The following is a 14,769-nucleotide window of genomic DNA, read 5'->3' as shown; positions in this document are numbered from 1 at the left end:
TTGGGTTTGAGTTTGTGTTCTATTGATTTTAAATGAAGAATATCATTTCTATTTAACCTTGATCATTTTAATGTATAAATCTCTTAACATTCCTGTTGAGCTCAAGAAACTGAGGTTTAGGACTCTAACTTACCAGAACCAAAGGTATGCTGTAGAAAATAACACATTTCATCTTTGAGGAAAAGTGGAGGTCTTCCTATAAAATCAGCAGGGGCAGCTAATGTAAAGAGTTAGGACATAATTGTCAAGACAGGGCCAAAGGGACGGTTATGCTGGCATCTTGCCAGGAGCTTGGAGGGCCGCCTATTGTTTTCGCATAGGGAAGCAGATATTCACCTTTGTATGAATATCTGCTGTATGAAAATGAGGAGTTCCAACATGTATACTCCATCTTGATCTGCATGGACTTCTTAGATAGCATGATAGCTCCAGCCTATTGTAGCAGCACTTCGGTATTAAAGAGGAAGACAGCCATGAGTTGTGTTGTGGCCACTGCTGTGTTAAGGAACAAAGCTGGAGAATGCCTGACTGACCTGGGTGGTAGTAAAGCTGTGTCATTAAATCTCTGTGTAAGTGGCAGGATATTTGTTCTCCTGGAATATCCTGGTTCTAATTTCCTTCATCCTTTTTCTCTTTCCCTGTAGGTGAGAAGCCCTATGTCTGCACAGTTCCTGGCTGTGACAAACGTTTCACAGAATATTCCAGTTTATACAAACATCATGTTGTACATACTCATTCCAAACCGTACAACTGCAATCATTGTGGGAAAACATACAAGCAAATTTCCACACTTGCTATGCACAAGCGGACAGCACACAATGACACAGAACCAATTGAAGAAGAGCAGGAAGCTTTCTTTGAGCCACCCCCAGGTTTGTGTTTGGTGTTGCCAGTCTCTGACCTTCCTCCCATAGTAGCAAAATAAAACATCATGTACATGTACATACTCCTTATGAATATCAGTATTCCTCAGAGCCAGGGGAAATACAGAATAGGTGTTATATTTTCTTAAATAATACTTTGCACTAACTAGTACTTTTTTATCTGAGAGTTCTAATGTGCTTTGCAAACACTAAGTAAACATCAAAATACTCTTGGGAGGCACAGTAGTCAGATATTACTATAGACAATTTATAGATGAGTAAACAAGCATTGAGAGAGTGATTGACTTGTTTATAAAGCAAGTCAGTGGCAGAGTTTAGAATAAGAGAGAAGCCTTTCTGTGCTCTCACCATTAGATCACACCCTCTATTTATATATTGAAGCAGGCCTGAGGATGGACAAAAATGCTTACATTGCATCTTAAAGAGTGTTTTATAGTACTTAGAAGATTATGTGTGAGAGTCTGTGTTGTGATATTAAAGGCATAGCCCTGCAGAAGGGAGGAAAAAAAGGTAGCTGCACTTTGAACCCTCCTGATTTTGAGTTACTCCTGAGACCAAAGTGAACTGCCTTAAAGTTACAACAGTGTTCCCATGCTGCTTTATGGGTAATGGGGCAGTTGACAAAGCCCATAGTGCTATGCTTTAGGGGTCTGCCTTCCAGCACGGCTCATACAAGACGTTCATTCAGTATTGGCAAGCAAATTTTTTATCTGTAGGAGCACTATGTAGAAAACGGTCTTTATGGTACTTTTACATACCAAATCTAGTGAGTGTTGTAAAGATCAGATTGATTGAATGGAGGCGGGGGAGACATTTTCTTGTTCCAAGAAAACACATATAATTTTTTACATTCTTTTTTAGATGGGGTTGTATATAGGGTATATGTAAATAAGTGATCTATTCTGACTGGAAAAGCAGCTTTTCTATTTGTATATGGGAGACTTCAGTGAAACCCCTGTTAAGTAAATTGCCTCATTCTGATTGCCACTTACAAAGGAAAGATTAGAATGGAAGATTTTTATTAGCCAAGGTTAAACATTTATTAAGAAAATATACTGTTATATCAGTCCTCACACAATGATGTCACTCTATTCCTCTGAGGTTCAGTGTGTTTGTTAATGAATAATTTTTTAATGGGCTGCTGATTGTGTTTACATCAAATCCTTAGTATGTAGAAGTTAATGTTTAATTAAACAAATCACAGTATTGTTTGTTACCCTTTTAAATATTCTCTTTACTTATAAACTAAGTAAATATACCTTTAAATACAAAAACGACTTTGCTTTTCAGTGTATATATAGGATTTATATGCAATATTCCCCATTTAAAAAGTATGCTCCAGAGCTAGTAAAACAGTCATTTGGAGCATTTTGCTTTGATTTCATTATTAGTTTCCACTTCTTTCTCTCCCTCTCCGTCTCTGTCCCCTCCCCTATTTACAGCCTAGAATTTAAATATTTTTATCTAGAAAGTTGCTTTTTTCTGTGTAGCTTTACTCTTCTTACTATTAATATTTGCCATGTGTAACACATTGCCCTGCCTTCCTTTTATGAAATAGGTCAAGGTGAAGATGTTCTAAAAGGCTCCCAGATAACCTATGTGACAGGTGTAGAAGGGGAGGATGTCGTTTCTGCACAGGTTGCTACTGTTACTCAGTCAGGGCTGGGTCAACAAGTTGCATTAATTTCTCAAGATGGGACTCAGCATGTAAGTATTTATTCTGGCAAAGAATTTGCTAAAAAGAGGACATTCAGAATTAAGGCTGTAATTTATTTTCAGATACAGGCAGTCCCCGGGTTACGTACAAGATAGGGACTGTAGGTTAGTTCTTAAGTTGAATTTGTATGTAAGTCGGAACTGGTACATAGTGTAGGGGAAACTCTAGCCAAACATTTCTCCAGAGCTCAGTTTTATTCTCCCACACCTCACTTCCCTCAGTCCTTTATTCTCAAGCTGAGGTGTCTTCTGAGAAAAGCTGCTCCGCGTCTCCCTGGTCTGCTGAGGAGAAGCAGCTAGTGCGGGGTTGCCTCACCCCGTTTGTAAGTAGGGATCTGATGTAAGTCGGATCCATGTAACCCGGGGACTGCCTGTACTGCATTATGCTTGTTTACTGGAGAGTTAAAATCCATTAGTAATGGATGTTTATATCTATTAGGGCCAGTTCTCACAGCTGGATCAAAATAAAAATAAACGTAGAATAGAAGTGGGCTTCCTGTGGAAAACATAGGTTGTTAGGTATGTTTGTATGAATACAAAGACATTTTGGCTTTCACAACATTGCCTGGCAACAAGTTCCACAGGCTGAATGTGGGTTGTGTGAAGAAGTACTTCCTTATATCTATTTTAAATCTATTGCCTATTAATTGAACCAAATGACTCTTAATTCCTATGTTATGTGAAGGAATAAAAAAAATAACACTGCCCTATTTACTTTCACTCTTTACCATTCAAGATTTTATAGACCTCTATCACAGCCACCCTTAGTCATCTCGTTTCCTAAGATGAACAGTCCCAGTTCTTTTAATCTCTGCTCATAAGAAGCTGTTCCATACCCCAATCAGTTTTGTTGCCATTCTCTGCCCTTTTCCAGTTCTAATATAACCTTTTTGAGATGGGATGACCATAAGGCATTATGATATTTTCTGTCTTCTCTCTTCCCTTTCTAGTGGTTCCTAACACTGTTAACTTTTTTGACTGCTACTGCACATTAAACAGATGTTTTCAGAGAACTGTCTGCAGTGATTTCAAGGTCTCTTGGGTGGGTGTTCATCCTGTATAGTTGGGATAACATTTTCTAGTGTGTATTACTTTGCATTTACCCAAACTGCCATTCTTCTTCGAGTGCTTGCTCATGTCCATTCCACCTAGGTATACATGTGCTGCGTGCTCATGTTCAGGAAGCTTTTTACCTGTTGGGTCAGCCAGGGAGACCCCTGGAGTGGTGCTGCTATACCAGCGCATATATGTCCCTGCTGGTCCTCCACCCCTTCAGTTCCTTCTTACCGTCCGTGACTGTTGCTGGAACGCTCAGTTTGTTCACTGCAAATGCGCCCTTAGCATTCGTTACCTTATGTCTGTAAATAGTTCAGTTTTGTAAATCATTAGATGCTTTGTAGCTTGTGAGTTAGTGTTATCTCAGAGTAGTTGTAGTTCGCACTCCATTCCCTCTGGGAGATAGGGGGAAGTGGAAGCCATGTGCAAGGTGCCAAAAGCCTATGCCTTGTGGGGACCCCCATCAAGAGTCCCTTAAGTGACTAGGAGAAGGACATTAGACTGACTCTTGTAAAACCTGTTGGTCCTTCAAACCTAAGACAAAGTGGGGGCGCAACTTGGCGCTCCAACCCATGGCCCCACACCATCTGTAAGAAATGCACTGGTGTCGGTGTGCGAGACAGGCACTACACTGAGACATTTGGCGGCATCGGGCCAATCTACGGCATCACCACACCGGTCCCAGTCCCCGGCACTGAGATCAAAGAAGACGCAGAGAGGAAGGTCCTCATCAAGGGAGCAAGAGGTATGTCTGAAGGAGTGAGACCAGTAAGCGCCGCCCCTGCCTGGGCATGATGTTGCTCCTGTACCATGTAGGTCAAGCTCCACGTGGGCCAGTAATCCAGAGGTCCAGGATCTGTTCTTGGAGGAGGTCTGTGAACTCTCGACCCTGGGTACATTTGTTGAGGCCCGGGAGCTGATTGAGCTCATGGCTTCACCAAGCCCAGCACTGACGGGTGGGGACTCCCATCTGCACCATGCAGAAAGGCAACTAGCACTGAAGATTGGCGCCGAGAGACTCTCTACTACCGCTGGCCGTGACAATGGGCCCAGTACTGGCACCAGCACCTCTGGCAACACTGGCCCTGATGGGACAGCCTTCAACATCGGCTGTGGCTGGACCTCATGTGCCAGGGCCAGCACTGATATATAACATCATGTCACCACCGGCACCACACCGGGGGAAGCTGACTGCAATGGTGTGGCACATCCGGCACCGGGTCACTTCATCGCTGGCTGCACTGTCTTAGTCGGCATCCAAGTACACCTTAGAGCTGGATGCGGAGTTGATGATATGAACAGCATCTTTATTGCACAGCTGATCCCGGCAGTCCCGCTCCCCATACCGGTCACATTTATGGCACCGGTCACACTTGCAACACTGCTCTGAGCATGCCAGTCTGCTGACATCCCAGATGTAGCTGCTGCAATGGCAACCAGCCCAGTGGCCCTTTTGGACCCCCTGGGCATACCACCAGACCCAGGGGCAGGGGTTTTCAAGGTCAGCCTCAGCTTCAGCCTCAGTCTCAGGCTATGTCTAGACTACATTCCTCTTTCAAAAGAGGCATGTAAATGAGGTAAATCGAAAGTGCAAATGAAGTGCAGATTTAAATATCCCGTGTTTCATTTGCATATTTACATCTGAGCGCTTTTTCGAAAAAGGGTTTTTTGAAAGTAAAAGTGTAGTCTAGACATGGTTCTTTTGGGGGGGGGGGGGGGGAAACCCTTTTTTGAAAGAACCCATACCCATGCCCATCCTAAAAAAATCTATCCCACCAGCGCAGAAGTGTGTGGAAAGGCGGTACTTTGTGCTGCAGTTGGACACGAACATCTCATTGTCTACTCACCCCCTGGCTCCATTGTGGTGTAGGCTGCATTCCAGAGAGAGAGGCAGGGCCAGCCCGAGCCTACCCTCAAGAGCAGGGAGCCTACAAATCTAGACCTCTTGCGGAGGAAGGTTTGCGCCACCGGGGATTTACAGCGGAGGGTTGCCAACCAATAAGCAATGCTCAGCAGGTATGCCTATAACTCTGGGGTGGCTGTTAAGTTTGAAGACTAACTTCCTAGCAGCAGGAGTTTGTGGCTTTCACCGAGGAGGGCAGGGAGATGTCCCGTATAGCCCTCCAAGCTTCACGGGATGATGCTGACTCAACGGCTTGGTCAATGGCCACAGGAATCGTGATGTGGCGAAACACGTGGCTGCAGGTGTTGGGCATCCAGCCCAAAGTTCAAACAATGCTGCAAGACCTGCCCTTTGAGGGGTCAGGGCTGTTTTTGGAGCAGACAGACAGTTGGCTGCAGAGCCTGAAGAACTAGAGGATGACCTTGAAGTCCTCAGGCATACATACTCGTGCCTCTCAACGTCGCCTCTTAAACCCGAGGTCACAGAGGCCTTACGAGCAGGGACCCAGACTAGAGGGTGGTAAGCGATATAATGGGCAACAAAGATAGGCCAGGCAAGAGAAGATGAAGGTTGACCCCTGACCAGGCCTCAGGGCTCTCTAACAACACCCACAGCACACAGTTGGGATTTTAAAGCTACACCTGAGGGCAGAGCAGCAGTTCCCAGAATAGATTGTCCCTTTGTGAACAGACTCTCCCCCTTCCATTGTGCGTGGTGCTCCATCACTATGGACTGCTGGGTCCTCGAAACAGTGGCAGTGGGATACTGTATCCCTTTCCTGTCCCTACCACCCCCTTTTTCCTGTCCCTCTTCAGGGACTCCTCTCACGAGTACCTCTTATGTCAGGAAGTCTCCTCACTCCTGTTACTGGGGGCAGTGGAAGAGGTTCAACACAAATTTTGGATGATGGGTTTTTATTCCTGGTACTTCCTAATTCCAAAGTCCAAAGGGGGCCTTTGCCCCATCCTAGACCTTAGGGTGCTAAATGCTTTTATAAGGAAGTCGAGGTTCAGGATGGTGACTCTGGCCTCGATCATTCCCTCCCTTGATCTAGGGGACTGATATGCCCCCCCTCAACTTGACGCATATTTCCGTTATCCCTTCCCACAGAAGGTTTCTTTGTTTCACGGTAGGCACAGACCACTACCAGTTTACGGTCCTACAATTTGGCTTGTCCACTGCCCCCAGGATATTTACCAAGTGTATGGCAGTGGTGGCAGGCTTTCTCAGGAGGAGAGGAGTACAAGTCTTCCCCTACCTAGACAACTGGCTCATCAGAGGTCGCTCCAGGAGCCAGGTGTTGAGACACATAGATCTAGCCAGAGAGACCTTTTCCTGTCTAGGGCTTCTGGTGAACGAAGTGAAATCTAGTCTCATCCCTATGCCAGTAATAGAATTTGTGGGGGCAAGACTGGATGCCACAACAGGGCACGGTCCCTTCCAAACACCAGGTTTGCCGTAATGAGGGACATTATTTTGAGACTCAAAGATGCACCCTTGACAATCTCAAGAAACTGTATGAGACTGCTGTGTCACATTGCAGCACTCACGTACGTCATGCAATACGCCAGGCTACATCTATGCCAGGTGCAGTCATGGCTGGCGAAGGTCTACAGCCTGGCCCGCGCTCCCATCGACATGGTGGTGACTGTCTCACCTGAGGACTTGAGCACACTGGACTGGTGGCTGCAGGAGGACGAGGTGTGTGAAGGAGTCCCCTTCAGCTTGCAGCCCCCTCGATGCAGCTGGTGACGGACGCCTCAGATACAGGATGGGGAGCCTACTCAGATGCGTTCACGATGCAAGGCAGAATGGTCGCGACAAATAAATGTCTGAGATCTGAGGGCAGTGCACCTGGAGTGCCAGGTGTTTCTGTCCCTGCTTAGGGGCAATTGTGTCTCCGTCCTGACGGACGACACGGCAGCGATATTTTATATCAATTGCCAGGGTGGTGCTCAATCCTCTCTCCTGTGTCAGGAGACTGTAGCCCTCTGGGACCTCTGCATCACTCAGATCATCCACGTTCAGGCCACCTACCTGCCAGGAACCCATGCCAGAGTGTGGCAGAGTGACTCAGTAGGGCATTTTCCACCTAAGAGTGGTCCCTTAGGGAGGATGTGGTGCACCACCTCTTTTGCAAGTGGAGCACTCCCTGCCTGGACCTGTTTACTTCGCAGGCCAACAAGAAGTATACCGAGTTCTGCTCGTACCTCAATCAGTGCCTGGAGTCAGAGGGAGATGCCATGATAATGCGGTGGCCCCCTTATCTCCTGTATGACTTCTCTCCATTTCTACTGATTCGCAAGGTCCTGAGGGTGAGTGGGTACAATGCGTCTGATTCTGGTGGCCCCGGCGTGGCTGCAGCAACACTGGTATGACCACTCTGGTATTGCTGTCGGTGAAGGATCCTATCACTGTAGGCTTCCCTCCCCCCCACAACCTGTTGACTCAGAGGCTGGACCAGGGTTATTTATGTCACCCGAACCTGCAGTCCCTGTACTTCACGGCCTGGAAGATCCATGGCGGGGGAGGGGAAGGGGTAGAGAGCTGCTCTGTTTGGACCAGATCAGGCAGGTGTTAATGGAGAGTAGGAAACCGTCTACCAGGGTGACCTATAGGGTCAAATGGAAGTGGTTCTCGATTTGGTCACCCGGGGGGGGGGGGTGTACCCCCTCAAAACTCACAGCCCTCTAATCCTAGACTACCTTCTCGTGGTTAGGCAGGAGGATTTATCCACCTCGGTGAGGGTACACCTGGCTACTATTGCAGCTTTCCACCCAGAGGAAAGGGGAAGCTCGGTCTTTGTCAATTCTATAGTTAAACATTTCCTAAAAGGTCTGGACAAGCTCTACCCCCAGGTCTGACAGCCCATTCTTCAGTGGGATCTAAATTTAGTGATCAAGGGGCTCATGCGCCCCCTGTTCGAGCCCTTAGCCATGTGTTCTCTGTCCCACCTCTCATGGATAGTGGCTTTGCTGGTTGCTATCACATCGGCCAGAAGGGTCTTTGAACTACAGGCCCTTACGTCGGAGCCCCCTTACACAGTGTTTTCCAAGGACAAGGTAACGCTGTGCCCACACCCTACACAGCCTTTCTGCGTAACGTGGTGTCATCATTTCATATGTCGCAGGACATTTTCTTTCCAGTCTTCTACGCTAAGCCCTATGCGGACCAGAAAGAACAGGCACTGCACTCAGATGTGAGAAGAGACTTTGTATTTTATTTCGACAGACCAAAGCCTTTCGACAAGTCCACACAGTTGTTTATCTCTATTGCAGACAGAATGAAGGGTCGCCCAGTGTCGGCTCAGTGTCTCTCATCATGGATCACACCCTGTATTAAGATGTGCTATGACCTGGCAGCCCCCCCAATCACTGCCCATTTCACCTGAGCCCAGGCCTCCTCTAAAGCCTTCCTAGCACAGGTGCGAATCTTGGATATCTGCAGGGCAGCTACCTGGTCTTCTGTTCATACCTTCGCCAGTCATTATGTGATTACTCACCGGATGAGAGAGGATGCAGCCATTGGAAGGCCTATGTTGCAATCCATCTCCTTCTAGGTTGTGACCCCCTCCATGGGTACAGCTTGGGAACCACCTAGGTGGAATGGACATATGCAAGCCCTTGAAGAAGAGAGGTTACTCACCTTGTAACTGTTGTTCTTTGAGATGTGTTGCTTAGGTCATAGAATCATAGAATCATAGGACTGGAAGGGACCTCGAGAGGTCATCGAGTCCAGCCCCCTGCCCTCAAGGCAGGATCAAGCTCCGTCTACACCATGACAGATGTCTATCTAACCTGTTCTTAAATATCTCCAGAGAGGGAGATTCCACCACCTCCCTTGGCAATTTATTCCAATATTTGACCACCCTGACAGTTAGGAATTTTTTCCTAATGTCCAATCTAAACCTCCCCTGCTGCACTTTAAGCCCATTACTCCTTGTCCTGTCCTCAGAAACCAAGAGGAACAAATTTTCTCCTTCCTCCTTGTGACACCCTTTTAGATATTTGAAAGCCGCTATCATGTCCCCCCTTAATCTTCTTTTTTCCAAACTAAACAAGCCCAGTTCATGAAGCCTGGCTTCATAGGTCATGTTCTCTAAACCTTTAATCATTCTTGTCGCTCTTCTCTGTACCCTTTCCAATTTCTCCACATCTTTCTTGAAATGTGGCGCCCAGAACTGGACACAGTACTCCAGCTGAGGCCTAACTAGTGCAGAGTAGAGCGGCAGAATGACTTCACGAGTTTTGCTTACAACACACCTGTTAATACAACCTAGAATCATATTTGCTTTTTTTGCAACAGCATCACACTGTTGACTCATATTCAACTTGTGGTCCACTATGACCCCTAGATCCCTTTCTGCCATGCTCCTTCCTAGACAGTCGCTTCCCATCTTGTATGTATGGAACTGATTGTTCCTTCCTAAGTGGAGCACTTTGCATTTCTCTCTATTAAACCTCATCCTGTTTACCTCCGACCATTTCTCTAACTTGCTAAGGTCATTCTGAATTATGTCCCTATCCTCCAAAGAAGTCGCAACCCCACCCAGTTTGGTATCATCTGCAAACTTAATAAGCGTACTCTCTATCCCAATATCTACATCATTGATGAAGATATTGAACAGTATGGGTCCCAAAACAGACCCTTGAGGAACTCCACTTGTTATCCCTTTCCAGCAGGATTTAGAACCGTTAACAACCACTCTCTGACTACGGTTATCCAGCCAATTATGCACCCACCTTATCGTGGCCCTATCTAAGTTATATTTGCCTAGTTTATCAATAAGAATATCATGCGAGACCGTATCAAATGCCTTACTAAAGTCTAGGTATATGACATCCACCGCTTCTCCCTTATCCACAAGGCTCGTTATCTTATCAAAGAAAGCTATCAGATTAGTTTGGCATGACTTGTTCTTCACAAACCCATGCTGGCTATTCCCTATCACTTTATTACCTTCCAAGTGTTTGCATATGATTTCCTTAATTACCTGCTCCATTATCTTCCCTGGGACAGACGTTAAACTGACCGGTCTATAGTTTCCTGGGTTGTTCTTATTCCCCTTTTTATAGATGGGCACAATATTTGCCCTTTTCCAGTCTTCTGGAATCTCCCCTGTCTGCCATGATTTTTCAAAGATCATAGCTAAAGGCTCAGATACCTCCTCTATCAGCTCCTTGAGTATCCTGGGATGCATTTCATCAGGACCTGGTGACTTGCTGACATCTAACTTTCCTAAGTGATTTTTAACTTGTTCTTTGTGTATCCTATCTTCTAAACTTACCCTCTCTCTGCTTGTATTCACTATGTTAGGCGCACCTCCAGACTTCTCGGTGAAGACCGAAACAAAGAAGTCATTGAGCATCTCCGCCATTTCCAAGTTTCCTGTTACTGCTTCTCCCTCCTCACTAAGCAGTGGGCCTACCCTGTCCTTGGTCTTCCTCTTGCTTTTAATGTATTTATAAAAGGTCTTCTTGTTTCCCTTTATGCCTGTAGCTAATTTGATCTCATTTTGTGCCTTTGCCTTTCTAATCTTGCCCCTGCATTCCCGTGTTGCTTGCCTATATTCATCCTTTGTTATTTGTCCTAATTTCCATTTTTTATGAGACTCCTTTTTTATTTTGAGATCATGCAAGATCTCCTTGTTAAGCCAAGCTGGTCTTTTGCCATATTTTCTATCTTTCCTACACAGCGGAATTGTTTGCTTTTGGGCCCTTAACAACGTCCCTTTGAAATACTTCCAACTCTCCTCAGTTGTTTTTCCCTTCAGTCTTGCTTCCCATGGGACCTTACCTACAAGTTCTCTGAGCTTATCAAAATCTGCCTTCCTGAAATCCATTACCTCAATTGTGCTGGTCTCCCTTCTACCTTTCCTTAAGATCATGAACTCTATTATTTCGTGATCACTGTCCCCTATACTGTCTTCCACTTTCAAGTTCTCAACTAGTTCCTCCCTATTTGTTAAAACCAAATCCAGAACAGCTTCTCCTCTGGTAGCTTTTTCAACCTTCTGAAACAGAAAGTTGTCTCCAATGCAGTCCAGAAACTTATTGGATAGCCTGTGCCTCGCTGTGTTAGTTTCCCAACATATGTCTGGATAGTTGAAGTCCCCCATCACCACCAAATCTTGGGCTTTGGATAGTTTTGTTAATTGTTTAAAAAAGGCCTCATCCACCTCTTCCACCTGGCTAGGTGGCCTGTAGTAGACTCCTAGCATGATATCACCCTCGTTTTTTACCCCTTTTAGCTTAACCCAGAGACTCTCTACACAGCTATCTCCTACATTCATCTCCACTTCAGTCCAAGTGTGTACATTTTTAATAAACAAGGCAACCCCTCCTCCCTTTTTTCCCTGTCTGTCCTTCCTGAGCAAGCCGTACCCTTCCATACCAACATTCCAATCATGCGTCCCATCCCACCAGGTTTCTGTAATACCAATGATATCATAGTTGTATTTATTGGTTAGCAATTCCAGTTCTTCCTGCTTATTACCCATACTTCTCGCATTTGTATATAGGCATCTAAGATACTGATTTGATCTTGCCTCCCTGTTGTGCCCTGACCCTCCTTTCTCCTTGCCATTATAGGCCGTAGTCCCCCCTATTTCCAACCCATCTCCCAGTCCCGCACATTCAGCACTTACCTGTGGGCTTTGCTCACCTGCCCCCGACAAACCTAGTTTGTCCATTCCATAGCCCACCCACCTCCCCTTTGGCGGAACGTCCAGCAAGAAGGAACTGAGGGGGTGGAGGGCCAGCAGGGACATATATGCGCTGTTGTAGTGGCACCGCTCCACGTGTCTCCCTGGCTGGCCCAACAGCTACTGCTAAGGTTAAAAAGCTTCTGGAACTCATGCACGCAGAGCACGCTCACCTAAGTGGAATGGACACATCTCAAAGAACAAGTTACAAGGTAAGCAACAGTTCTTGGTTTTTTTTGTTTCCCAGTTACCTAGTTGTAACTCTTCTCAATCAGCTTTGACCTTAACTACCTTGAGTAACTTTGTGTCATCTGGAAATTTTTTGCCACACAGGATAAGAGATCCTCCCAAGGTAGGGGGGTGTGGTGGGTTCTGGAGTGGCCTATTGAATAGGGCAGTCACCTGGGGAACAATGAGTGGTGGGCTCTAGTCCGCCTCCCCCTCTGCCCTTGCCAACACCAGCCTCCCCAGAGATGTAGCAGGCAATGGTATTAGAAAGGCAGGATATGGGATGTCCTGAACATATGGAGGTTGGGTGCATTGTGGAGTGGCCTAGAGGATAGGGCATTCACTGCTAATCCTTTTTTCCAGATAATTTGTGAATCTGTTAAACAACATAGGTCCCACTACAGATGTTGAGGGATCCCACTATTTTAGATCTCTCTCCATGGTGAAAACTGACCATTTATTCCTTCCCTTTGTTTCTTGTCTTTTAACCAGCTACTGATCAATGAGAGGATCTTCCTTTTTTATACCATGTCAGCTTACTTTGCTTAAGAGTGCTTTGCTTAAACCTTATCAAAGGCTTTGTGAAAGTCAAAGTATACTGTATTGCAGGGATATTCAACTTTGGAAGCCCTGGGGTCCACAATAATACTCACAGCATATGCCGAGGGCTGCAACTTAAGTGTGGTTGCATAGACATGCAAGTATATGTGCAAATAGCTTCTTTCACACTGACAGGCATGAATACAGAACACTTCCCACAATGCCCTGGCGCTCCCGGCACCTCCTACATGGGTACTAGAAACACCAACACCTTGTACTTACCTGTTCCAGCCAGCCCGTCTCCTTGCATCTTTCAATGATCACCCCACCTAGGAGATGTCTCGCCATTGTTGAGCATGTTCCCAGTGGAGGCATGTTCAAAGGATCCCACCCGCAGGCCGCATGTTGAGCCCCATGTAAACCCAAACCTCACTGCAGGCCACAAACAAACAGGCTGTGACCTGCGGGCTGCGCATTGAGTAGCTGTGCTATATTGGGTGGATTATTCTTATTGACATGATTGTTCACATCCCCATGCAATTCTAATAGATTGGTGAGGCAAAATTTCCCTTTACAAAACCCATATTGACTCTCCCTCAGCATATTGTGTTTATCTGTAGAGCCCTGCATATCGGTAGACATCCATATCCAAGGTGCAGTGATGTAGATATCTGCACAGGGCTCTCCTGCTCCCACCAGGCGGGGGGAGGGTGTCATCAGGGCAGCCCCCTATAGTGCCAACAAGGAAAGGACACAAGAAGCAGTGTCCTAAATATCTTTGCAGGAGGGGCTGAGTGTGGGTGAGCACTGACCTGTGGAGCCCGTAGTACATTGTTAAAAAGGACAGCAGCCTCTACAAGTGTGGAAATCCAACAGGTAGCTCTGGGTCTTCTTGCACAAGAGTTATTCCTCTCCCCACAAGGAATAAGCCCTCTTGCGCAAGAGCTCTTGCACAAGAAGGCAGTGTGGACGGGCAACAGGGGTTTCTTGCACATGAAACCTGTATGGCTAAAATGGCCATAAGAGCTTTCTTGCACAAGAGAGCATCCACATTGCCATGGATGCTCTTGCGCAAAAGCACATGGCTTGCGCAAAAGCTCATGGCAGTGTGGACACGTTCTTGCACAAGAACTCTTGCACAAAACAGTCCTTGCGCAAGAAGCCTCTTGTGTAGACATAGCCTTTCTGTATCTAGGAACAGAAATGGCAAGAGATTAATAATAAAATAGAAAATGTGATATCCCTCCCCCACTTACACACACTCTTTCTCTCTCCCTCTGCTGCTGTCTGGCTCTTCCCTGTACAACCCTGCCCCCTCCTTGCTCATTTATGCTCCTTCCCTCATCCAGATTTCTTGTGCAGATACAAATAAAATCTGGATTGTGGATCAGATGGGGAGTTTAGCCTAGCGGATGCAGATCCACGTTTTTGTATCCATGCAGAGCTCTATTTATTTGTATGACTGATAATTTTGTTCTTCTTCGAGTGGTTGCTCATGTCCATTTGAAGTAGGTGTGTGCACCGCGTGCACCGCGTCTTCCGGAGCGTTTTCCCTAGCGGTACCCGTAGTGCCGGCAGGGTGCCCCCTGGAGTGGCGCCTCCATGGCGGGGCATAAGTACCCCTGCTGGCACTGCCCCACCTCAGTTCCTTCTTACCACCCGTGACGGTCAGACTGGAGCGTGTCTTTCTTGTAGTTAATTTATGGTTCTTGTTTGTTCCCTTCAAGTGTAAATAGTTC

General features: G+C 46.3%; 1 protein-coding gene across 3 annotated transcripts in view; it reads left to right on the top strand.

The window, feature by feature from the left end:
* ZNF143 (zinc finger protein 143) overlaps nt 1-14,769 on the top strand; it is a 140,483-nt gene that overhangs the window by 87,068 nt on the left and 38,646 nt on the right. For all 3 annotated transcript variants that reach the window (XM_075927952.2, XM_006129090.5, XM_075927954.2), the window contains 2 exons: nt 645-872; nt 2,443-2,591. In XM_075927952.2, the coding sequence (XP_075784067.1) occupies nt 645-872; nt 2,443-2,591 (377 nt within the window). The remainder of the gene's footprint in view (nt 1-644; nt 873-2,442; nt 2,592-14,769) is intronic.

Source organism: Pelodiscus sinensis, chromosome 5 (assembly GCF_052426305.1).
Source record: "Pelodiscus sinensis isolate ZL-2025 chromosome 5, ASM5242630v1, whole genome shotgun sequence".
In the NCBI taxonomy this organism is placed as follows: domain Eukaryota; kingdom Metazoa; phylum Chordata; order Testudines; family Trionychidae; genus Pelodiscus; species Pelodiscus sinensis.
This window is presented reverse-complemented; position numbering and strand designations above follow the sequence as displayed.